General features: G+C 34.5%; 1 protein-coding gene across 1 annotated transcript in view; it reads left to right on the plus strand.

The window, feature by feature from the left end:
• Positions 1-25,355, plus strand: part of UFL1 (UFM1 specific ligase 1) — a 33,242-nt gene extending 7,887 nt beyond the window's left edge. The window contains exons 7-19 of the mRNA XM_042939383.1: positions 4,822-4,880; positions 6,930-7,076; positions 8,407-8,582; positions 9,779-9,958; positions 12,161-12,281; positions 14,501-14,617; positions 18,080-18,197; positions 19,592-19,758; positions 19,840-19,970; positions 21,552-21,632; positions 21,916-22,001; positions 22,538-22,718; positions 23,353-25,355. Of these exons, the coding sequence (XP_042795317.1) occupies positions 4,822-4,880; positions 6,930-7,076; positions 8,407-8,582; positions 9,779-9,958; positions 12,161-12,281; positions 14,501-14,617; positions 18,080-18,197; positions 19,592-19,758; positions 19,840-19,970; positions 21,552-21,632; positions 21,916-22,001; positions 22,538-22,718; positions 23,353-23,571 (1,783 nt within the window). The 3' untranslated portion in view covers positions 23,572-25,355. The remainder of the gene's footprint in view (positions 1-4,821; positions 4,881-6,929; positions 7,077-8,406; positions 8,583-9,778; positions 9,959-12,160; positions 12,282-14,500; positions 14,618-18,079; positions 18,198-19,591; positions 19,759-19,839; positions 19,971-21,551; positions 21,633-21,915; positions 22,002-22,537; positions 22,719-23,352) is intronic.
• The last annotated feature ends 515 nt before the right edge of the window (positions 25,356-25,870 follow it).

Here is a 25,870-nt window from a genome sequence, read left to right on the forward strand (position 1 = left end):
AATCCTGGGAGTCCTCCTTTACATCATCCTTTTTTCATCGCCCCCTTTTTCAGAACACAAAGGTTTTTGAATTCTGTATTCTAAATATTTATATACTTTCCCTATTTATGACCATTCCCCCCACTTTAGTCCATTTTTTAACTGGACTATTTTAGTAGCTTTCTAATCAGTCTCCCTTCTTCTCTCATTACCTTCCAGCACATTTTTTGTTACATGGCAGTCACAGTGATTTATTTTTGTCATTCAGCAAATCACAGCATTTTTTGAGTACTTAATACATTTAAGGCACTGGTATAAAAGACTAGGTTAGAGGACAGAGCTTGCAATTTAATGCAACCATTTTTTTTTTTTTAAATCATCTCACAATTACAGAAAAGTTACAAGAGAACCTTTTTTTTCTGTCCTGTTTGACAGGAAGTTCCTGACAGAGTGTCCCAACACCACAAATACTCTAGTCTGTGTGTCCTAAAATAAGGGCATTGTCCTGTACAATCGCATAACTGTAATACAAACATCAAAATATTGATATTGGTACATTACTACCATCCACTCCTTGGATCTCATTCATGTTTTACCAGTTTTCCGATAATAGCCTTTATAGTGAAGGATCCAGTTCAGAATCACACATTGCATTTGATTGTCATGTCTCCTTAGTCACCTTCAATCTGGAACACTTACTTGGTCTTTTTTTTTAACTTTGGTGACCTTGACAATTTGAAGACCACAGGCCACTTATTTTGTAAAATGTTCAGTTTTGTTTGCTATTTTTTCATTCTGATATTCAGGTTATGCATCTTTGACAGGAGTATAACTGAAGTAATTGTGTGTTCTTGTCATTGAATCCTATCAGGTGGTAAACAGTCTAGATTTTGTAGTTACTGATGATGTACATTATAACTTCTTAATAAGCAGATATCTGTTAGGCTTTTCATAAAAATACTTGTTTTTCCCTTATAATTAAGTATTTTTGGGGAGGGCAGTTTGAGATCATGTAAGTTATCCTCTTTTTTATCAAACTTTCAGTTTATTTCTATAAATCACTATGGACTCCTGGCTCCCTGTTTTATTCATTGGATTAAAATTTATAATTATCATTACTTAGATATTTTTTAATGGGCTCTGATTTAGCTATTGGCCCATGCTTCAGGCTGCACTCTGTGTCCTTTAATATGTCTCCATCATTCTTGGAGCATTTCTTTCTGGTACAACAAAAAGTTCTAGGCTCAGTTCATATTTTCCTTGTCCCATCCCTGGAATCAGCCATTTCCCCAAAGAACCCTAGGTCTTTTTAGTGTACTATTTACAGACCGAGATCTGGACACTAAATTGCTTATTGCTGTTTGTTTGTTACTACTCCCAAGCCCTCTCAGCAGACAAGTTAAGGGATGCACATGCACATGTGTATACACCCCTCTCTATATCTATATGTTTATCAAAAACCATGAGTTCACACTGATACTCCCAGTTCCCTTCCAAACCTCCATTAGTTTTGTTCTAGTTGTCTCCTTTTCCATATTTGCAACTCCCTTCTTTGACCATGAAAAATGTAGCTCCCATTATTCTTAATATACAGTCGATCCTTGAACAATGCAGACATTAGGGGCATCTACCCCCCACCCACATTGCAGTTGAAAATCTGCAAATAACTTTTGACCCCCCCCCCAAGCTTAACTATTAACAGCCTACTGTTTACCAGAAACCGTACCAATGCAATGACAAATAGTTGAGTAATGCATCTTTTGTATGTTTTATGTATTATATACCATATTCTTATGGTGAAGTAAGCTAGAGAAAACAAAATATTAAGAAAATCATAAGAGAAAATACACTTATAGTACTGTCATATATATGTGTGTGTGTGTGTATATAAAATCACGTATAAGATGGACCCATGCAGATCAAATCCACATTGTTCAAGGGTCAGATATGTTTACTTATTTAATTAATTCCCCTTTATGTGATTGAGCTCCCACTGCTGCTACACCTCTCTTCCTTATGTGGATGCTCTCCTTTCTCCATACAGGCTATGACAGCTTGCACCAAATCACCCTCCTAACACAAGAAACTGGTAACAGTAGTTGTTTCTGGGAAAAGAACTGGGTAGCTGAGTGATAAAAATGGAGGGGGCTTCAGTTTTGTAACTTTTGTGCTCTTTATATATATTACTTGGTCAGAAAATTAAAAAATTAAAAATATAGGGACACCTGGGTAGCTCAGTTGGTTAAGCGTCTGACTCTTGATTTCAGCTCAGGGTCATGACCTTGTGATTTGTGAGATCAAGACCCACGCTGGGGGAGGGGGCTATGCTGACAACACAGAGCCTCCTTGGGATGCATTCTCTCTCTCTCTCTCTCTCTCTCTCTCTCTCTCCCTCTCCCTCTCCCTCTCCCTCTCCCTCTCTCCCCCCCCGCCCCTCCCCTGCTTGTGTGCATGTGCATGCTCTCTTTCTCTCTCAAATAAATAACTAAACATTTTTAAAAATACTAAAATTATATTTTCTTATTGACAAACATTTATCTTTTTTCTTTGGCTAAGTATTGTGGTGAGTGTAGTTATCATCAGGTTCAGCAAATAATATTTTTTCTGACTCGTACTAGCCCTGAGTTTCTCTGTGTAGAGGCATTATCAAACCATGAGAGAAAAATAAATTCTGAGCCTTAAAAGATGTTGCTAGGCTCTGTGGCTTCCAGATAGTTCCACTTAAGGTACCATATTGTCATATTTGTCTCCCAAATATAAGGAACTACCCCACTTTCCTGGTCTAACTTCAGAGAAAACATCTCCATCTCTGATTTAAAAAAGGTTTTTGTTGTTGTTATAGATAGCCAGAAAGAAGAGTAGGAAATAATTATAAGAGCGAGATATGTAGGTATACCAAACTACATTGTATTCCAAATTGAAATAGAAATTCAACAGCTAAGTTTTAGTGTACAAAAAAAAGCTAGCAATTATGTGAAATTTGATTAAACATTTACTGAACACCCACAATATGTTATGAGCCCAGAAATTTTAAGATAAAGTCCTTCCAGGAGCCCTCTACATTTTTGTAGGGATGTGTTCAGGTGGAAGGGAACAGAAGACACACAAAAAAACAAAACATGAGAAAGTTGTAATGATTATAAACAGAGGAGAGCAAACTTCACTGAGCACCTAAATGGACCTAATTGGTTTAGGGATTCTAGATAATTTAGCTGAAAAAGTAGGGTAAAGCAATTTAATGAAAAACAAATTAGCCTACATAAGAATTTGGTAAAAATAATGATTTAGTCAAAAACTCCCAAACATAGGGGTTTTAAATATCAATTCAATATTCAGACAAATGTTTTTGCTCTCCCAGTTTGTCATAGAGAAAATTTATAACATCTTGAATAATCAACAATAGATGATTGAGTTACTTGGAATAACTTAAAAGTCTCTTAATTATATGCATAAAAATAAAAACATAGACTAAACCCAAACCAGAACACAGGCATAATTGACTTAAACAGGGAAAATATATAAAGTCAGAAAAAGAAAGTCTAGGTCATTTTCTTTATATTTTCCCTTATTTAAAAGGTAATTACTATAAAAGAAAAGGACTCACAGGGACCTACCCAAAAGAAATGAACAGATATGTCCACACAAAGACATGAACACAAACGTTCATAGTGGCATTATTCATAATAGCCCCAAACTGGAAATAATCCAAATGTCCATCAACTGATGGATGGATAAACAAAATGTGGTATCTCCATACAGTGGAATGCTACTCATCATTAAAAAGGAATGAATACTGATTCATGCTCCATAATGTACAAACCTCAAAACCATGCTCAGTGAAAGAAACCAGACATAAAAGACCACATATAGATTCCATCTATGTGAAATTTCTACAAAGGCAAATTTTTAGAGGCCAAAAGCAGATCAGTTTCTCTAAGGCTAGGGGTGAAAGCAGGAATTAACTACAGATATCTATAATGAAACTTTTTGGGTGATGGAAACATTTTAAGACTCGAGAACTATTAGTGATTGTTCCTCAACTTTATAAATTTCTTAAAATGATTTAATTGTGTAAAATTGATGGGATTTATGATACATAAATTATACCTCATTAAATGTTTTTTTTTTCTTTAAAAAGACATATGTAGTCATTATAGAAAATAGTGACAAGCAAAAAGGATCATTTTAAGTGGATCCCTCCTAGTCATCCACCTAATCTAGGAGTATTTCATTCCAAATTCCTTTCATTACATACAAGATTTCATTTTTCTTCAAAAGCAGAATCCTGTAACATTCACTTGACTATTCCCAGGTGGGGAAAGAGCCTCCCAGAGAGAAAGAATAGAATGAAGAAAACAAAGTAAAGGCAGATCAAGTATCACTAAATCAGAGGTGGAAAGTTGGTAAGAAAGTAAATTGATCCTGAATTATGGAGACAGATCAGTTCCCCCTGGAACTTCAGTAGTGTAATTCTGATTAAGGATGTAAAATGTGGTGTTATTTTTGTCTTTCATATTAATCGGGGTGCCTGGGTGGCTCAGTTGGCTAAGCGTCTGACTTCAGCTTAGGTCATGATTTCATGGTTCATGAGTTCAAGCCCTGCGTCAGGCTCGGTGCTGACAGCTTGGAAACTGAAGCCTGCTTTGGATTCTGTGTCTCCCTCTCTCTCTGCCTCTCCCCTGCTCATCCTCTTGTCTCTCTCTCTCAAAAATAAATAAACATTAAAAATATTTATATTAATTGGTGTTATTCATAAACTCGTTATCCTAGTTATTTTTTTAATTCATAAATATGTGTAACTGTATAATGAGTAAGAAGTTCTTTTTCTTTCTTTTCTTAAAGGCCTACAGCAGTGAATTCTCTCATTTCAAAATATGGATTTCAAGAGCAGCTGCTTTACTGTGAGTTTACTTTAAATTATATGTCACTTAATTAGCTGCTTATTAGACTATTATTGTAAAACTTACTGATTTTTCATATTTTTACTTCCACTAATGTTAAAACTTACATAACTGAAATATTTCTAGTTGAAATATACCAATTTTCATGTACATACCTATCTGTTATATCCATCAAACATTTAGTGTTGGCTTACCTCCAGAGGAGTAGAATGAGAAAAAAAAAGTGTGTGTGTGTGTAGAATACTGCTACGCATATACATTCATAGAGATTTAAAATTGTAGGATTAAGAATAATTTTCACTTCGTTTCTTACAGATTTTTACTATATTTTCTAACATGAAAGTAAATAATATTTGTCTAAAAAATTTTTATAGAGGTGCCAGGCTGCCTTAGTCATTAGAACATGTGACTCTTGATCTCAGGGTCATGAGTTCAAGCCCCACATTGGGCATAGAACTTACCAAAAAATGAATGAATGAATGAATGAATGAATGAATTATTTTTAAAATAAAAAGTAAACAATTTTTACAAAGATAATAATACCAATAAAAATAAATTTTTAGCATTCAGACAGCATTGTAATATCTCCAAAATAGTCTTGGTTCATTACCTGTATTATTTGTGTGTTTGTGAAGCTCTTATCAGAAGGGGTGTTTTTAAACCTTTGCTGGAATAATTTTTAAAAACAATGACATAATCTTTCAGCTCAGATATCTGTGCAAATAGAAGAATTAAAATGAAGAATGGAAAAGAAATTCATGTATAAAACCAAAACACAATTTTCATTCACTATGTTTTTCAGCATATGGAGTTAAATATTTTAAGAGAAATTTAAAATGTAACATATATTGGAATCTACTAATTGGAGATTGGTGGGGTTTCATTATCATGTATAGTTCTTCAAATAATTGATAACTTGCTGACTTTGGTCTTTAACACACATTTGTGTTGTATAGTCACAGAATTTAAAATTATGTGTGCAGTCTGTTGAAAAATCTACTTTTCTAATGTACCCTAATTTACTCAGCATTGCAGTCCTGAAATTCATATGTAAACTAATTTTTATTTCTGGGAAAGGCTAATTTTCATAAACATTTCTTTGCCAGACATCTTTTGACTGTGCTTGCTGATTCACTTAGAAGTAACTCCTTATCTGCTTGTTTTTTTTCAGGGGATTTTGATATTTTAACAACATGTTTAGTTAAATATTCTCGTTTAAATAAAAAGCATCTATTTTATGTTAATGGCAGTGCTATCCAGTTCTCAGACTGGCATCAGTCCTTTGATGATGATGATTGATGACAGTGGTGTTTGTGATGATACTTAGTTGACATTTACTGAGTAGTTATTATATGCCAGCTACTGTTCTAAACACTTAATTTGAATACAATAACTCCATGAGCCTGTTATTATATCCCTGTTTCATGGCTGAGAAAATTGAGGCATAACTAAATGACTTGCATGGTTTTTGTCAGTAAGTGACAGAGTTGAGGTTTAGACTTAGGGTGTTTAGATCCAGATTGATCCTCTTAACCATGGCATTATACTTCTACATGTGTTGCTTCAATTTAAACAGTCGAAATGTAATAATTTATAAAAATTGTCATGACTTTATTTCACACAGTTTATTCTAATGTGATCCATGTATCCTGAGTTTTCTAAATATGAGAAAATTAAACTTAGTAACACCAGTGATTGCATATTAATTATTCTCAAAGCATTTAGTCATCCACTTTCAAACATATTATAAGATAAATAATAGCATGATTTTTCCCCAAAATTACTCTAACTAAAAAATTCAACGTTAGTATTAACTAGTTCAAGTTCAGCACCTTTAGCTAGCTGCCAGAATGTCCTGAATTTATGACCTCAGTATATTCTTGTAAATGGCAGGAAAGTTTTGTCTAAAATATAATGTCTTCATTTATGCAATTTAAACTTTAAGTTGCTTTTTTTTTAAGGTAAGAGTAACTAACTTGTGAAATAGTATTTTACTTTTTGACATTTATATCTGCTCTGATTTATTTCTATTTGTTTGGTTTTGTTAAGCTGTGCTTGAGGAACTTGTTAATAGTGGACGTTTACGAGGTACTGTGGTTGGTGGGAGACAGGATAAGGCGGTGTTTGTTCCTGACATTTACTCCAGAACACAGAGTACTTGGGTGGATTCCTTTTTCAGGCAGAATGGCTATCTAGGTAACTGTTTCTTTTTTCCTTTGAAACTAAAACTAATACGACACACATTCTTAGTATTGTATTAGTCCTGGGAGTACACACTTTACTGTTTCCAGCAAATTATAAAGTTTTTCTTTGAATATAAAAGTAGTCACACACAGGTTTTTGTTGATTTTGGAATTGAGTTTAATTTCATAGTTATTGAACAGTTATAACATAGAAAGGCCAAAAGCTTCTATTGATTGCTCCCAATGTTCCAGTGATATAATACTGTTACAACTTCAAATATATTTTATGAAGTTGCCCAGTTGTTTAATTACATAATCTTGGCTATCAGCTTGGCTTATTGGCTATCAACTTTACAGTGTTCATTTTTATTAGACATCCACTCCTTCAGAAAACCTGAAATTATTCTTAATTCTGTTTCTAGGGTTCTGTCATTTGGATAAAGTAGATTGAATTTAGTCATTAAAACAGTTAGCAAATATATATACACACACATATTACACACACTCATACACACACACACACACACACACACATAAATATGTAGCTCACTTATACATAGATAGATGTTGCTCAGTTAGTTTGATCAGTTTCATAGTCCAACTCAAATCATGTAAGAGTTCAGTTCCTTTCTCAGTGAGAAACCTATAAGACATTAATGTTCAAGCGATTTAAATGTATGCTAGAATACTAGGCTGCACTTATGTTTTCTTGGCTTTCTGTAATGTACTTTTGTTTCTTCAACCATGAACTTGGGTTAGAACTTCGTTATAATTAATTTACTGAAATATGATTATTTGGGGATAAAGAGAACAGTAGCTATCTCCAATAACTTTAATGGCTGTAAACTGAAGTCTTTTTTTTTTTTAACTTTTGTTTTATGTGCTAAATCCCTTACTAGTTTAGAATAGAGAATTACTTTGTCCTAAATTGTCTGATTCCTTTAGTTAGTGCAATAAGCAAAATAAATTGCTTTTTTGTTTCTTTACTTAAATTATTACATTTCTCTTAAGCCCCATTTCTACTTTATTGCTCTGTAGTTCTCATGTTTCCTTTTGACCCCTCAGTTGGAGAGGGAGTGACATAGCTGGGATGGAGGAAGTATTTGAACTAATTTTTCTACAGATATGTTTAGTAATAAAAATTTGGGAAGGTAGCCTAACCAGGGAATAGACTGTGGTACATTTCTATGCTTTATTCTTTAAAAAAAGAAAAATAGAATATAGTGCATTCACAAAGAATAGGTGTTGGAAGAACTTAATTCGTTCTAAGATTTCTAAAAGGTGTGAATGACAGTTATATTCCAATGAATTCTTTTCTAATTCTATTTGTGATTTATATCTAGAATTTGATGCTTTGTCCAGACTTGGAATCCCAGATGCTGTGAGCTACATAAAGAAAAGATACAAGACTACACAACTCTTGTTTTTGAAAGCAGCTTGTGTTGGTCAAGGACTTGTAGATCAAGTGGAAGCATCAGTAGAGGAAGCCATCAGCTCTGGAACATGGGTTGATATTGCAGTACGTTTTATCATTTTCTTGTTAATTTTTCTTTAAACCAGGGACAACTGATATTCACTAGTATGTGGCCATTTTAAGTATTAGGATACATAAAAGTAGTCTTGGCTTTATAGCCAAATTCTAGCAATCATTGTTATAGCAAAAACTACCTCAATCTTGCTTAAAGACTTTATAGCTTTTGAGGTAGAATGACCTTTTATATATGGATAGACAACATCCAGAATTCCATAAATCTCAAAACAAACAAGCAAACAATATGACACTCATATCAGTCTTGCCATACAGAAATTGTTGAGATTTCTCACAGTCTTATCTAAGCATTTACAGCTTTACTGGCACCAGGCATTAATGTAGCATTTGTTGTATCTTTTATCCATTCATTAACCTTTGCTCATGTATTAACATGAGCTGCTTTAGCCCTGATACTGTTTTACTTCAGTGTTTAGTATTGACCTGCCTTTATTATGCCAAAAAGATAAGAGTGGGTGAAGAGAAAGAAATGAGGCCAATCCATTATTTACTCGTCAGCGCCCAGATTCTCTTACAAAGCAGAAAATTCCTTGTTTTGAATATACAAGTTTCCAAAGATTCCAGATATAAGTGTTCGTTTATTCATTCAAAAGATTTTCGTAAGTACTATTTATGTACCAGAAACCATTTTACCTGCTGGGAATGTGGTGTCCAGAAAAGTTTCCTAGAGGGAGATAGTTAATGAAAATGATAATTTTAGACCATCAAAGAGCTAAGAAGAAACCTGTTTTGGAGGTAAAGATATCAGGACTTGATGGTGAATTGTTTGTGGGTTTATGAGAGGAGCTGAGTGTGACATGAAAGTTTGGGGCCTGATCACCTGAGTGGAGAACAGTACCATTAATTGAGAGGGGGAGATGATGGAGAAAGGTGGATAGGAGCTGGGAGTCTAAGGGTGGCAGCTGCAATCAGTGTTGTTCTGGATATGTGACATTTGAGATGCCTATTAGACCTATGAGCGGAGAGGTTAGGGAAGTTGTAGGACATAGACCTCCAGAGCTCAGAGGGATGATGAAAGCAGAAATATAATTTGGGAGGTTATCAGCATAGAGATGGTTCTGAAGGCCACTGGACTTGAAGTCACCTAGGGAGAGCATATATGTAACAAATGGTTTATATGTATGATATTATATTTATATTTGTTTTCATTCTTTTTCTTACTCTAGCCTCTGTTACCCAGTTCTCTATCAGTTGAAGATGCTGCAATGTTGCTTCAACAGGTGATGAGAGCATTCAGCAAGCAGGCTTCAGCTGTAGTCTTTAGCGACACTGTTGTAGTCAGCGAAAAATTCATAAATAGCTGCGCAGAACTGTTCAGTGAACTGATGCACCAAAAAGCTGAAAAGGTATGCCAGATTTCCTTTCCCCTGCTAATCTTAATGGTACTTTCACATTAGACTCATCTGACATCTTCTGAAAAATGGGGTAAGCAGTATATACCCAGGAATGAACACTGTTCATTTCCCTTTAATGTATTACTCCTTTGTATCTCTTCTCCTCGATTTGTTTTCCCCTTCTTCATTCCCATCAGGACATGTATGTTGGAACTTAGGGAGCTGATTTTATAAATTGAAATCATCTAAATCATACACTTCACAATTAAGTCACCTAAGGGTATTGATTCAACGTTACAATCCACAAAAATGTTATCTGTGGATTAAATGCGCAAGTATACAGTGTATCCATCAATCACTACACTATATATTTACTAAATCTAGCAGAGCCTTATTAATTTTACCTATTCAGGATGCACAAATGGGGTAACTTACTGAGGAAAGAAATTGTTGCTATCAAAATTGATTAGTTCTTCAGAGCAAGTGCTGTCAAGAAGCAGAGGTCCTGCCAGGTCTGCTTTAACGAATATTCAGGTCGTGTTTCTAGTTAGCAATACCATCAACTTATAAAGCCTGCTCACGGACAGGTAGAACAAGCCCATTTATCTTAGACTGTTAATAGATTCATGAGAGCTTATTAAATATATAAATAATTTGTATTCATCTGTATTCCTTTTAAGCTCTTTAATAGTTTTAATTTTTTTAAATATTTATTTATTTTTGCGAGAGAGAGAGAGAGAGAATGAGTGGGGGAGGGCAGAGAGAGAGGGAGACACAGAATCCAAAGCAGGCTGCAGGCTCTGCGCTGTCAGCACAGAGCCCAACGTGGGGCTCGAACTCACAAACCGTGAGATCATAACCTGAGCTGAAGTCGGACACTTAACCAACTGAGCCACCCAGGCACCCCAGTAGTTGTAAAAAACGATAATTTTCTATGACTTGCCCGCTACTAAAGCAGCATTGAAGAGTAAAAGTACATAGGATTGACAACAGTAAACCTGAATTCCAATCTCAACTTGTTTACTCTCTGTTTGACTTTGGACAAATAGACCTTCTGCTTCCATATCTTCAAAAAAAAGGATGATGGTGGTTCATTTCTTAAAGATAAATGTAAATAAAGGAGGGATGTATACAAAATTTCTGGTATATATTAGCTACCGGTTGCTAGATGGCTACATTATTATTTATGATCTTTTATTAAAATAAAAACAGGGTCATCAGTTTTTCTTTCTTCCTGCTCCTCCCTCCAACTACAAAAATAACTTCAGGAAAAGAAGGTGATTCTGTTGTTTGAACTGTAACATCCTAAACATTTTTCTTCAGGAAACCAAAAGGGAAATACCATTTTTCACATGAAAATAAATGTACTTTTGTCGCTACAAATTTAGAGCCCTGTCCCATAATGAAAAACAGTTTCTGAACTTGGAAATAAATAGTTCATTATTCTGAACATATTTTTTAAAAAAGCAGAGGTAAAGAATGAGTCCAGAGGAAAAAACAGTTTAAATGACTAAATGTGCAACTCATACATGGTCATTATGTTAGGGTTGGGAGTGTAGATTTTGTTAATCTTTGTAGTAAACTTAGGTATCCAAGTGGCATTGGAGTTGGGAAACTCAAAAAGAAAAAGAGCAAGGGCCACCTATGAAGCATTGGTTAAAAAAAATAAAAAAGCGGGGCGCCTGGGTAGCTCAGTCAGTTGAGTGTCTGACTTCGGCTCAGGTCATGATCTCACAGTTTGTGGGTTTGAGCCCCGCATCAGGCTCTGTGCTGATAGCCTGGACTGCTTCGGATTCTGTGTCTCCTTCTCTCTCTGCCCCTCCCCCACTCACGCTTTGTCTCACTCTGTTTCTCAAAAATAAATAAATGTAAAAAAAAATTTTTTTTAAATAAATAAAAATAAAAAAGCCAAATCGGCTGAACAAGCCAAATTGCATCTGATGTTACGAGATCAATTCTTCAGTGACCAGATAGGATTTCTCATTAGCTGATGACACATTCAAAGAGCCAGGAACTGCAAGGGAAGAGACTGATCTTTGGCAAGGAGGGACCACCTCAGAGTGTCAGCTGTTGGACAGAGCTCTATAGTTCTTAGCAATGAAATCAAACAAGAATAATCAGGATGAGTAATAATGATTGACTATATAAATAACTTTTATGTTTTTGGTAATACCATATATTTTTGCTTACCAAGAAAAGCATGTTTTATTTCAGGAAATGAAAAATAATCCTGTTCATTTAATCACTGAAGAAGATCTGAAACAAGTCTCCATTTTAGAAAGCATTAACACAAGTAAAAAGGATAAAAAAGATGAACGAAGGAGAAAAGCAACAGGTAATAAATTATTATTAATCAAGAAGATTCAAAGATGAGTTTTTTACAAGTTGGAGTGAACTCTGCATTTATTAGACCCTTTGAAAGCTCTTTCATTTGGTTGATTTACCTTTAACTGCTAAATTAACCAAATCTTTTGCTAATGAATTAAATTTTGATGATGAAAATGGAAATATTAGTGATTACTTACTCTTTCTTATTTTGTCAGAACTAAATGAATTTCATGACCTGGCCATCTTCCATTGTTCACTCCCTCACCCTTTATGTTCTACCCTGGTAGCCTTTTTTCTTGAATCTCAAAATTTGGCAAGTTTGTGGTTACCACTAGCTCTTCCTTCCACCTGAATGTTCTCTCCCTAATCAGGGAACTGATTTCTCATCATTCAGAACTCCACTTCAAATGTCAGTTCCTCAGAGAGGCCTCCCTAACCACCTGGAATAGTAGACATGGTCACTCTCCATCATATTATCTCCTGGTTTTTTTGCATCACTTTCATCACTGTAATGCGTTTTGTTGTTTGGAAGCCTTGTCCATCTCATATATTGTTATTTCCCTAGTCTTTAGAACACTTGTTGGTGTATTTTAGGTGCTCATAAAATATTGAATGAATAAATTTCCCAAGGAGATACTATTTCTTTCATTTTTTTAATTAAAAGCCAATGGAAATTATTCTAGGTGCACATGTATTTTCTATACTTTATATAGTAGGAATAATTTTACTAGCACTGTATCAAGGTTAATGAAATTAGATATTCAACATGTTTCATTAATAAATACCAACTATAATGAAGATGTGTTATAAAAACTTCAATTTTTATTTGTGAGAACTCACTTCTATTTCTTTGAGATTGTTTCTTTTCAAAAACCTTTTACTATAAAATCTTTCAATTTGATACTTTGAAATTTCTCTGTATTCTTCTGGGGGAAATAGACAAGTAAATTACTCCAATAAATCATAGTAGTATCACAGCCATGCATATTTTATCATATTATTTGAAGATATACTTATAAATTTACCTTAATCAGTTAATTGTACTTATGTCAGAATAGCTAGTCTGTTTTATTTCCTTCTAAAAATTCAGAGTTATCTGATCTTCATCTCAGTGATAGTACTATCCTGTTGTAATAGTTTAGGTATAGTGCATGGAACAATGTCAAATATATAAGTCTTCCCTAATAAGAAATTTATTACCAAATGTAAAAATTACATTCACCTTAGACTTGTGTTTTGAAAATTATATTTTTCTATCCCAAAAGCAAGGGAAAATAATAGAACTTACAATTAGAGGACTTGATGAAATTTAAAGGAATTCTACTTAGGATTTAGAAAAAGATCTGTAGTTTATATGTCATTTTACTTTATTGAAAAATCAATCTTTTATGAAGAAACATATTTTCAATATTTTTCAGTATTTCAATCCCATTATTAGAAAGTATTCTATTTTTTTGAATAAATACTTTAAATGTAAATATGTAATGGTAGAGAAATACCTCACTAAGATTACTTTTATTTACAGTGTTTTGGTTTGTCTCATAATTTGTATTTTTTAGTCTTTATTTGGCCAATGGGTGATGGATAACTCTGTTTTTCCACTTACCCAATTTAATATTCATGGTCAAAATTTATCAAGCACCTGTTAATGTGTCAAGCATTGCTTTAACCCCAAGGATACAAACATTAGTGAGACATGCTTCCTATCTGAAGGAGTTCATTGTCTCGTTCAGTGGTGGAAGACTCAGGATGTCTCCTATAAACATGAGTAATAATCTTTCGACCAAGAAGACAAAACCAAGGGTAATTAAATTTGTGAAATACTGTAATGGAGATATTAATGAGGCTGTGGTAACAGAAATGAGCAAATGAGGGCACATTTCTTTTGGGGAAGGTAGAAGACGAGGTAAAGGAATGGGTTTGGTCAAGAAAAAGCCAGACAAAGCTACAGAAAAGAGATGTCTTTGGAGAAGGAAGGAGAGACTGTATTTAGAGCAGGTAAGCTCTCTGAATTGCTCAAGTTCAACAGATTTCGTACTTTATTAATTTTTTATTGACTGAATTACAAAACTTCGTAATAAAGAAACTCTAACCTTAAGTAGCACCTAAAAGTTAATTACTTGGCTTTTCTTGTTCTGCTGTAAAGTTAAATATGACAATGTAGTGTCATCATTCTAAAAATGGTAATTCAGTTAGGGAAGACTAATGAGTATCCTCTTCCACCAGAGGGCAGTGGAAGTGTGAGAGGAGGTGGTGGTGGCAATGCCAGAGAGTACAAAATTAAAAAAATCAAGAAGAAAGGAAGAAAAGAAGAGGATAGTGATGATGAGTCATCTCATACTGGTATGTAGCTTTATTACTCTTCCTTTGTGCATGATTTTAAACATTTTCTTACGATGCGTACTGTTACGTGTATACGCTTATACAAGAAGTCCTCGCTTTGCATAGTTTCTGTGGACACAGATTTCAGTTACACAGTTTAGTTGATGACACCAGCCCCCCAACAACATGGTTCATGTTTTGAGTTACCAGCGTGTATCAGCTGTGAGTAATCGCATAAAGTACAAATTTGCTGCTGGCTCCTCAGTCCACAGATGAGCACATAAATAACCCAGGTACATCATGAGCTGTGATAGTCACATCACTGATTTCAGAGTTTGTCAGTGATGGATCCCTGTGCCTCTCTTCCTCACTTTATGCTCAGACAACACCCCACGTAGTTGTGTTGCTTCCTTGTCTCCCAGTGATGAATCCATACATTTTAAAAAATGGATAATCGGGCGCCTGGGTGGCTCAGTCGGTTGAGCGTCCGATTTCGGCTCAGGTCATGATCTCACAGCTCGTGAGTTCGAGCCCCACGTCGGGCTCTGTGCTGACAGCTCAGAGCCTGGAGCCTGCTTCTGCTTCTGTGTCTCCTTCTCTCTCTGCCCTAAGCCACTCACAGTCTGTCTCTGTCAAAAATAAATAAACATTAAAAAAAAATTAAAAAAAAAAATGGATAATCAAAAGGGAACCGGCCAACACAGACAAAAATGCAGCAAAGAAATAAAAAGTGATAACATTGGAAATAAAATATGAATCAGGAATAAATGGAGTTAAGGAAGAAGTAGCTGACTGTGGGAACGTTGGTATTGCCCTGTTCAAGAGACCAAGTATGCAGCCTGAGGAGCTTGGTAGAAGCGCACTTAACTGACGTAAATGGGGAAAGTGATCATGACAGAAAGGATGAAAATGTTTTAGAGGGGGTGAGGTTGGCAGAAAACCTCCAATAAAGGAATTCTCACGAGATGTTTCACAACATTGAAAGGGCAAAGGATAAAATGCAGTAAGCTGATCCGGAGTTAAAAAAGGAGTATGACAACTTGCCGAGCCACAGAAAAATGCTTGCTCTGGAATATAAGTCACAGGATGAGAAGAAGCAAGCACCACTGAGATTATTTTTGATAAGTTTTTTACAAAGAAATCAAACACTTTCATGCTCAGGGTTTCTAATGAGCTAAATTATAGTATGCTAAATTATTAGTTTTCTTTTTCATTTCCCTTTATATTCATAACCAGCAGAACTTCTAATGTTTTCACAAACATTTTTTAAAGGGTCACAGAACAATCAAATTTTCCCATTGTTTATTAAGAACACCTTGCACAGTTGCAGCTTGCATAGTCACTTTTATGGTTTCCCGCTGCCATGCAAAACAAATTATAATATTTTACAAAAGTGGATTTCTGCATATTCAAGTAGGAAACACTAATATTATGCATGTTTAAGTTTTATGGTAACACTTAAGTGATTGGTTGCTTCTATTTAAGGAAGAGAATTAGTATATGCATCTTCCTTTTCCAAGACTTGTTATTATTCAGTATTGTTAAGTTAGCAAGAGACGTGTTAGTTTTTCTAAGTAAAGTTATGATTCTTCTATGTTTGTGTTGTAAATAAATTTACTTAATGCAAATGTGATACCTCCCTCTTCCTTTTCCCCAGTAAACACAGAAAAAACATTGAAATGATAATAATCTGAAATTTTTATTTTACTTCTTCCACAGAGCTCATTTTGTATGGGCTAGAGCCAGGAGGCGTAGAAATCAGTTGACATGGGCTTCAGTTATTAGTGTGCCACTACTAGTGATAATGTATTTGCCTAAGATCTGTCTTTAAAGTATTCTAAGATAGATAAAAATAGCTACTGTTCTCAGCATGCATAAAACAATATTAATTAAAACTGTCTTCATAAAGGAGCGCCTGGGTGGCTCGGTCGGTTAAGCATCCGACTTCAGCTCAGGTCATGATCTCATGGCTCGTGGGTTCGAGCCCTGCATCATGCTCTGTGCTCACAGCTCAGAGCCTGGAGCCTGCTTCAGATTCTGTCTCCGTCTCTCTCTCTGCCCTTGCCCAACTTGTGTTCGTTCTCTCTCTCTCTCTCTCTCTCTCTAATATAACATTTAAAAAACTTTTTAAAAAACCTATCTTCATAGAAACTAGTAGCCCTGTTCCTATTTTAACTAGTATTAAGACTGACCTATGTGGGTTTTAATTTTTCATTAGTAAATGAATTTCTCTATTCCCCAGATGTACTAGGGGTGGGAGAGAAGGGATATTTAATAAAATATTTTTCTATTATCTGTAGCCTTAAGTAATTATTAAATGAGGCATGTGTTACTTCTTTTGTGCACAGGTTATAGAGAGGGGCTATAAAGGTAGCAAAACCATTCTACCTAAAAAAATATAATTTCAGTGCTTTTGAAAAGGGGTTGTGTTATAATCTCGCAATGGGGGATGGAATCAGGTTCTCAGCTAAAATACAGCATCAACTCAGTGTGAAAGATTACTATATGGAAATATAATGTAATAACTTATAACATGCATGCAGAAAGCAAACAAAGCAGAAACTATTTGATGTGGAAGATCAGGAATGGATAGCAAATCACAAAAAGAAAGGATAGTCTATCTCTTCTAATGGGTGTATCTGTTCTAAAGCTATAATGTCAACTACTTAGATTGTGATGCATAGTGAAGATTGATTTTTGAGCTATTATTTATTTTATTATTTTTTATTTTTATTTCTAAGGTTTTACAATAACCAAATTTAGCTGGAAATAATCACTTTTATATTTTTACAATTAATAACGGAAATATTGTTAGCTTTCTTTTGTCTGCAACCTGTACTTCTCCAAGTCGGTGAGTAGGCATGCACAGTTAACAATTATTTCCATTACACTAGCTGCATACAAGCTTTCCTTGGTATGGAATTATTTTTGTAAGAAGAAGAATAAATTATGAGTGTAAAATTACAAGGATTCTTTTCATCTGTGCCTTTCCCAAAGACAATTTTTAGCTTAATTCTACCAGAGTTGTAGTTCACATGATTATAAAGACTTTTCCTGAAGATCCTGTGTAGCTTACAAGGATGATTTGATTTTTAGTGCCTATTCATTTTTATAAAGACAGAAATTCTGCTCATTATATATTGTTCAACAGCGAAGTTATCTTTTCTTAAAAGATTTTTTTCCTTGATTTTCAACTATTTGTACCATCCAAGTTAGACTGGGGAGAAAACATCTTTATGATTTTCTAATTGACTCAGAAAACAGTCACAAAATGAAGTTAGGAAATTATTACTCAAAAGAGATGCCACTATCTCTTATTTTTAAAATTATTTTCATTGGTTATTGCTATTTGACATTGGCAATATCAGAGTCTTTGTGGTATGAAGTGAATGAATTACCATCTTATTAAATATGTTGAACCTTATTTGCTTTTAGGTTGCTTTATGGTTTTGTTGTTTTTCACATTGCTCATTTCTACTATAGGAAAGAAGAAGCCAGAGATCACTTTTATGTTCCAGGATGAGATTGAAGATTTTTTAAGAAAACACGTACAAGATGCCCCTGAGGAGTTTATTTCTGAACTTGCCGAGTACTTAATAAAGTAAGTATAAAAACATATTTTTTTCTGTTTTATGATAGAGATTCAGAGGTTTTAAATAAAAATTTTTACCAAGATCATAGAAAACATATACTCTAGGTCTTTTCTTTTCAAAGCTTAGAACTTAATCTAGCCACCAAATTGCAGATTTTGTTTGCCTGTAGAGGCTGTTCAATTCAACAAACATGTAAGTGCTCTGGGGAAGGCAATATAGGAAAGAAAAGGCGAGAGTGTGGAGGCATCCTCATTCACTGATGTTACAGTACTAGTTGGGAGAAAAACACCAACATAATAGCTGGCTGCTCTCTAACATAGCGTGAAAAGGAACATCTAAAAGAAAGAAAAGACCATTTTCTATCTGGACTTGACAGAGAGTAAACAGTGCACTTTTAAAAAAAGGGGAGAAATAAAGTAACGAACTGTCTTCAAAGAGAATAAATTTAGACAGCACTAGCTTGTAATTGAGCCAAGCTAAATTTATTTTACAGAAGTGAAAAACATTGTGTATAACTTGACCATTACTAACTAACATGATTTTCCCTCAAGGTAGTTCCAGTGTGTAAGCTATAAATGCAGTCCAGGAGCCCAGTGCATCTAACACTGAATTTAGAATATAGCTTTTGTAGTGAGATTTTTTCATTTCACTGAATGTTTTTGTACATGAATATATTAAATAATCATATTTTTCATATGTAAACAGATGGAGTAGTTACTTCTAATCATTTGCCATTACTTTGTAAAAAATCTTTTCTGGGGGTGCCTGAGTGGCTCAGTCAGTTGAGCGTCCAACTTCGGCTCAGGTCATGATCTCGTGGTTCATGAGTTCAAGCTCCATGTCAGGCTCTGTGCTGACAGCTCAGAGCCTGGAACCTGCTTCAGATTCTGTGCCTTCCTCTCCTTCTCTCTGCCCCTCCCCTGCTCATATTCTGTCTCTCTCTCAAAAATAACCATTAAAAAAATTTTTTTATAAAAATAAAATAATCTATTCTGAGTTGTTGAGCATAAAGTTTTTAATGTGTTATCTTTTATAGTATTTAGAAATTGAAAATTTGTTATTCCCAAGGATGGGAAACAGATTTATAGTCTATTCTCCAAATTAACTTTTAAAAACTACTTTGAATTGAATTTGAATTTGAATTGAAACTTCTGTTACTGCTATTCTTACTGTCTTTAGTGCAATAATTTTGAGTACTGTAAGACGGAGAAAAGTAAATGTATTTAAGTGATAAGTCCTAGGCTTAGAGGACAAATTCTTGGGAACTAGTCTCCAAATTAATCTTGTTTGTTTAAAAAATATAGAGGTCTTCCCTTAAGGCCTATTTCCATAGAAGCAAAATTTCTTAGATGCATAAATCCAGTACTTTTTAATAAACTAAATATATTTATCTTATGCACAGACCTCTTAATAAAACTTACCTCGAGGTGGTGCGTTCAGTGTTCATGTCTTCAACTTCTTCTGCCTCTGGAACTGGTCGAAAGCGCACTATCAAGGACTTGCAAGAAGAGGTTTCAAACCTGTATAATAACATTCGGCTTTTTGAAAAGGGGGTGAAGTTCTTCACAGGTATACTTGGTGCTGTTTTTTTCATTGATTCTCATAATTGTTCTTGGACATTCATTTTAATAAAACACCTTTATTTTCCAGATGATACGCAAGCTACTCTTACAAAGCATTTGCTGAAGACAGTGTGTACGGATATCACTAACCTCATTTTCAACTTCTTAGCTTCGGATTTAATGATGGCAGTAGACGATCCTGCAACCATCACAAATGAAGTATGATAGTGATTTGTTTGCCATTCTTGATGTGTTTAGTTTTAAAATAAAAGCATGCTTTATTTTCTCACACCAGGAATAGTCTAAAGGAGAGTAAAATATAAGAAAGGGTTTTTAGGGAAAACATCCGTCAGATTTTTAGTTCAAATTGGTAATATAACCGGTCTTTTGAAAGTAATGATGGTTAATTACTTTAGAATCAACACTTCTTTTTTTTCCTAATTATTATGGTGTCACATCCCTTTCTCCTGCTGAGTTGCAAATCCCTTAACAGTGCTATGGCCTGATTGCATAACTCTGCAGTCATTTTCACTTACTGGCACCATCTCTGTTCAATATTTAAATAAATTGCAGTTTATTTGTTAAAATTCTAATCTCAAACTAAATTCAAAGTTAATTCCTTCCCTTCTTGAAATGTAAGGTATGGCAGTGGCTCCTAGTTGCCTATAGAAGGAAAAGTGTGATCTGTCCCTAACTCTCCTCCTCTACTTCTTCTCTGTCCTTCTTCTCTGATCCACTTAATGTTTGAGATTTAGAAAAAATGAAAGAGTCAAAAAGTGCCTCATAAGAATGACTGCATATCACTGATTATGACCTAGGTCCAATGCTGTGGTCTCTCGTGATGTGGCCATTGCCACATAGATGGCATAGGTTGTTTGGGGGAAGTTTTTTAGCATGTGACACCCTCTCATGGCAAGGACCACCCCCTAAACTTCCAAACGGGTTATTTCTCCTGTCTACCCCAGCAAAGTACTGTCCCCCTTCCTCCTTTAGCTTGACAGTGAATCTCCAGATGCTTGGGCAGTTCATGTATCCTGCCTCTGTGCCAACTTCTGCTGTGAGAAATACATGGGGTCCTGTCCTGTGCCCTTTGGGGGCTACGGAAGGATTTAGTGTGCCATGTGACGGGGAGTCAGTAGGTTGCCCTAGTCTTCCAAGACTCACTGTAACTTTCAGGGCCTACTGGCCAAGCCATTCCAGTAGGCCTCCACCAGAAATTTCATACTAGGTAGGGCCATCAGATGGGTCAAGAATGCCACCAAATTTCTTGAGACACATCTGTGTGGACGGGGTGCTGAAAAGACCACACACCCCATAACAACTGTCCATCCATAGAGCAAGTTCTCTAGTTTATAGGCATTCTTAAACTTTATTCAAGAGTGAGACCCCCTTCACTTGGCATTAGGAAGAATATTCTTCCCACCCCAATGAAAAAGAGAGGGAGTATCCTCTTGCCCCAAATTCTCTTTTACCCACAAGGTAAATGGTTCTCTCTCCCTCCTCCCTCGGCCCACCCCCTGCCACTCCCCTGCCCCATCTTCCTCTTACATTGCTGGGCCAGAAGGGAGGAGCAGAGCTATATCTAGCTTCATTGGCTGACTGGTTGTTAGCTAGCTTTCAGATATTAGAATGCTTTTGGCATGTTTTTATCCCTAGTTTGAGAGCTAAAACTCAAAAACAAAGATAAATTCTATTCAGTATTCTATTATAGCAACAAATATACTTTGTTTTGTTTTGTTTGATCTTATATCCACCACATGTTAAAGTCACAATCCCAAAAGAATTTTTTTCCCCTTATAGGTAAGAAAAAAAATTTTAAGTAAATTATCAGAAGAAACCAAAGTAGCTCTCACAAAACTACATAGCTCTCTGAATGAAAAGGTAAGTTGGATTCTGTTTAGATAATGGGGCTAGAATTTATGACCTTTGAGTACATTTTTATAAGAATAATTGTAAACTAAATCTCTTTGGGAGGTGAAGGGGGAGAACAGGCTGGGGACATTTTATCCTCTTTAGTCCTAAATCACAATGTCAAGTTTAATAACAAAATGACCTTTTTAAAAATTGTATTTAGGGTGTAATATTATAGAACAGTATTAAATGACTGTATTTCTTTAGGAAACCTGTTAATAAAAGTAAATTATGGCATTAAATACCTTTTCAGAGCATAGAAGACTTTCTTTCTTGTCTGGATTCTGCAGCAGAGGCTTGTGATATTATGGTGAAAAGGGGAGACAAAAAAAGGGAAAGGTAACAACATTCAATTAATCTACATTATTAACAGATTCTTCGATGTATGATATTTCATGTCTGAAGTTGATGACTGTGTGGATCTTGCACAGAGAACTCTTGGATCCAAATGGCTGCATACCTTTAATCGTATTCAATACATAGGTCTCCCTCTCTGACCCATTTTGATAGGGTAGCAAGGTTCCCTAATCCCCTAGTAGATCAAGCCTGGGAACTTTATGTTGGCTTTGAGACCTGCTATAGAAAGCTTAAGTGCATTAGTGCACTTCTGTCTGATTCCCAACAACTTAAAATAAAAGTATACCTTGAGTATCCCTGCTATCTAGTTTTCTGTATCATTCTCTAGCATATTAGTTTATCCATACCATTTAGGGTCAAGTGTATCTATACTTCCTATTTAAAATATCCCTTAAGTTGTTTATGGAGCTAGATAACTAAACTGGAGAAGCTAAAAATGAATACAGAAGGGAAGAAGTGAAATTGGTGAGAGCTGGTGAAAATATGATAATGTGTTTTGTGATTTTATTTTTGTTTAGGCAGATATTGTTCCAGCATCGACAAGCACTGGCTGAACAGCTAAAAGTCACAGAAGACCCTGCTCTTATTCTGCACCTCACATCAGTCCTTCTGTTTCAGTTCTCAACCCACAGCATGCTCCATGCACCTGGAAGATGTGTCCCACAGATCATCGCCTTTCTCAGTAGTAAAATTCCAGAGGTATCATCTTGTCAGTGCACTCGAAACTTTTAAAGCTTTTAGATTCTGAAGATTTTGAATGGATAGGTTTGAATCATCATAAACAGTAAGACACAAAACATGTTAATATGATTTCCCGTTGAAGAATGTGAACAGTGATAGAAGATTGATTTTAAAAACTCAGCATAGCTCAAGAATCTTTTGGGATCCTACAGGATCTATAGTAAAAAAAAATATTCTGAATTTGGAAATTTAAGCTTTCACAAAAGATGTAATAATGTCCAGTCTTCCAATTCAGCTTATGTAAATTTAACCTATTGTTCAAGGACCAGTTCAAAAAGTCTTACCCTGCACAGATTCTTCTGAGAAACTTCTCAGCTAAAAGTAATTGGGCTTCTTTGAACTTCCATATAACTTTGACTAAATGTCTGGTGATAGAACCTAGCCAAGTCGGTTTGCATTAAATTGATCTGTATTCATGTTTTATCACCCCTAACCTGTCAACTTGCCAACAAGGACCTTACTTGATTCAGTTTTCTACTTAGGATCATTATACTGATTTATAAAGATCGGTGTTGGTTGAACAAATCATGCTTGTTCCACAGAAAATTAATTTAATGTTTGTTAACTTTTCTTCTCCTTTCTCTTTTCACAGGATCAGCATACTCTTTTGGTAAAGTATCAAGGTTTAGTTGTAAAGCATTTAGTTAGTCAAAATAAGAAGACTGGCCAGGGAGATGATCCTTTGAGTGATGAATTAGACAAAGAACAAGAAGATATCACCAATACTACTCGTAAAGAGCTTCAAGAACTTTCTTCATCCATTAAAGACCTTGTTCTCAAATCCAGGAAGTCATCTATGACAGAAGAGTAATGATCTTAATTTACTTTTATCATATAGTATACATTTTTCCCAAAGTTTAATATGGTGAGTGGTTACCACAAAGTGTTCATTTCACAGTCCTCAGTTCCTCCCAGTAATGCCCCCATGCATACACCCACACACACGCAATTCAGTCTAAACAGTAGTGTTGTATTCAATGTAAACCTTATAAAAATGTGAATTTTATAAATTGGGTTCAACCATGGAAGATTTCTTTTTCACAATATAATTCTAAAAATTAACCATTTCAGTTTTATTTTCAGATGCTAAATGAAGAATAAATTTTCTATATCTTTCATCTCTAGAAAAGGACTCATTCGTTGTGTTAGATTTCAAGTGACATTATTATATTTATACCCATATTAGGTGGAAACTTAAAATGTGGCCATGTGTTTTTTAAAAAGGAAAAAAAAAACCCTTTGGTGTCAACAATAAAAATCGTGTATTTGAAAATTAATAGACAATGCTTCAAACCTAAAATACAGAAATTTGCAGAAGAACTTTTTATTACTAAGCCCCTGCTTTTATTTCTGGCAGATAGAGGGCCTCCCATTGCCCCCACAGGAGTGAACTTTTATGTGGTTGACAGTTTCAGGGATGCCTTTACAGCTGCAGAAAAACACCAGAGGGGCCCATTTATTGCTATGGTCTATTGTAAAACAAGACACTAACAAGAGTGAGAGAAAAAATAAAAATTACTTCTTAATAGATATAAATCACATTAGAATAACTAAAAATGTAATACAAGTATTTTTTCTTTAACCCAATTTGCATTTCTAAATGTTATTTTTTATATCAGTAGTCACTCTGGCTCCTAATGCTTTGTTGTAGGAGGATCTATAAGTGCATTGAAGTCATTGAAACTTTTTTTTTTCCAAAAATGGAAATCCATGTAAGAAAATAGGTATTCTTGTTTTCTAAAGACTACTAGTAGTTAAAAGTAACTAAAATAGTTCCTTGGTGTAATAATTTCAAGCAAGTGAGTCTTAAGCAACAATTTATTATTATCAAAAAGAAACTTATTTTGAATATAATAGTAAGTTAAATTTCAAATATTAAAATACTATTTTATATAATTCCTCATATGGCATTTAAAACTTCCTGTTTCAAAATGTTTGAATACAAATATCAGTCTACCTCTACTCTAATTCAGACAGAGTGTTAATATTGAGTGAAAGAAATTGATACAATTGCTAACTAAACATTATTATTAAAGTTGATAGGAATGTAACCTAAATTTAAAAATGTTTTTCCACTGGTAATTTTCTATTAATGTATTTTCATATGGGCAAAGGAAGAAAATGACAAATCCTCTGTGACCACAAACTCCAGGTAGTTTTTTTTATTCAGCTTTCAAAATATTAAAAACCAAACCTAAGGTTTTATCCAGTCTTTAAGAACTTATCATTTATGTTTCAGCAGATACCAGAGTAATCCACATTTGATTCAAACTAGGTCATAAACAATGAAGCAAATAAAATCATTCTGGCCTTCCTAATTTGTAGGAATAAAAATAGGAGAGACGACCAAGCAAATAAAAAGAAAAGGATTGTCTTGATTACATTAATTTTTTTTCATTTATCAAAATGGTTCATATTTTTCACAGTAAATAAGAACAATTTTTATTGTTTTTGAAAACAAAGTGGTATAGCTGATTTTGTATGTAAAAATCTAATCTCACTGATAAATAAAAATTCTTAAATGGTTATCTACTATGATCTTGATGGGAAGATTTAAGAGTGTTATTAAAAATAAAGTTGCCTATTTCTGTTAAATTTTGTGGTACTTTGGAGCTTCCATTATTTTAATTACTACTAGGATTAATTGATGCATATGTTACATGTAACGTATTCACATTTTAAAATTCTTTTCCTGAATATATTTAAAGATTTTATTATATTTTCTTGCACAAAAATAGTTCTATAGTCCTCAGTGTTTCATTCCATGAAAGTTTGCCAGTCATGAACCATTTTACCTGAGTAAATCATCTTCAGTTAGCTACATGTCAGCAAATGTACAGCTATACTCTTATCTGCCACTTCCTACTATTGCAGATACAATAAAGCTTTCTGAATAATGTGTTCGTGTGTTCCATTCTCCAGACCACATGTTTCTGAAGAGTCAAGGGAAACCCACTTCTAGCCATCAGAATGATTCAGTGAACCATGGCCTATCTTATCAAAATCAGTGAATTTTCAGAAAAGATACTGATATGAAATCAGAATAATAAATGTATAAGTTGCTTAATTTGAATATAGAACCATCTTGAACTTTTTAGGGAGTGTGTTTT

Source organism: Panthera leo, chromosome B2 (genome assembly GCF_018350215.1).
Source record: "Panthera leo isolate Ple1 chromosome B2, P.leo_Ple1_pat1.1, whole genome shotgun sequence".
NCBI lineage: Eukaryota > Metazoa > Chordata > Mammalia > Carnivora > Felidae > Panthera > Panthera leo.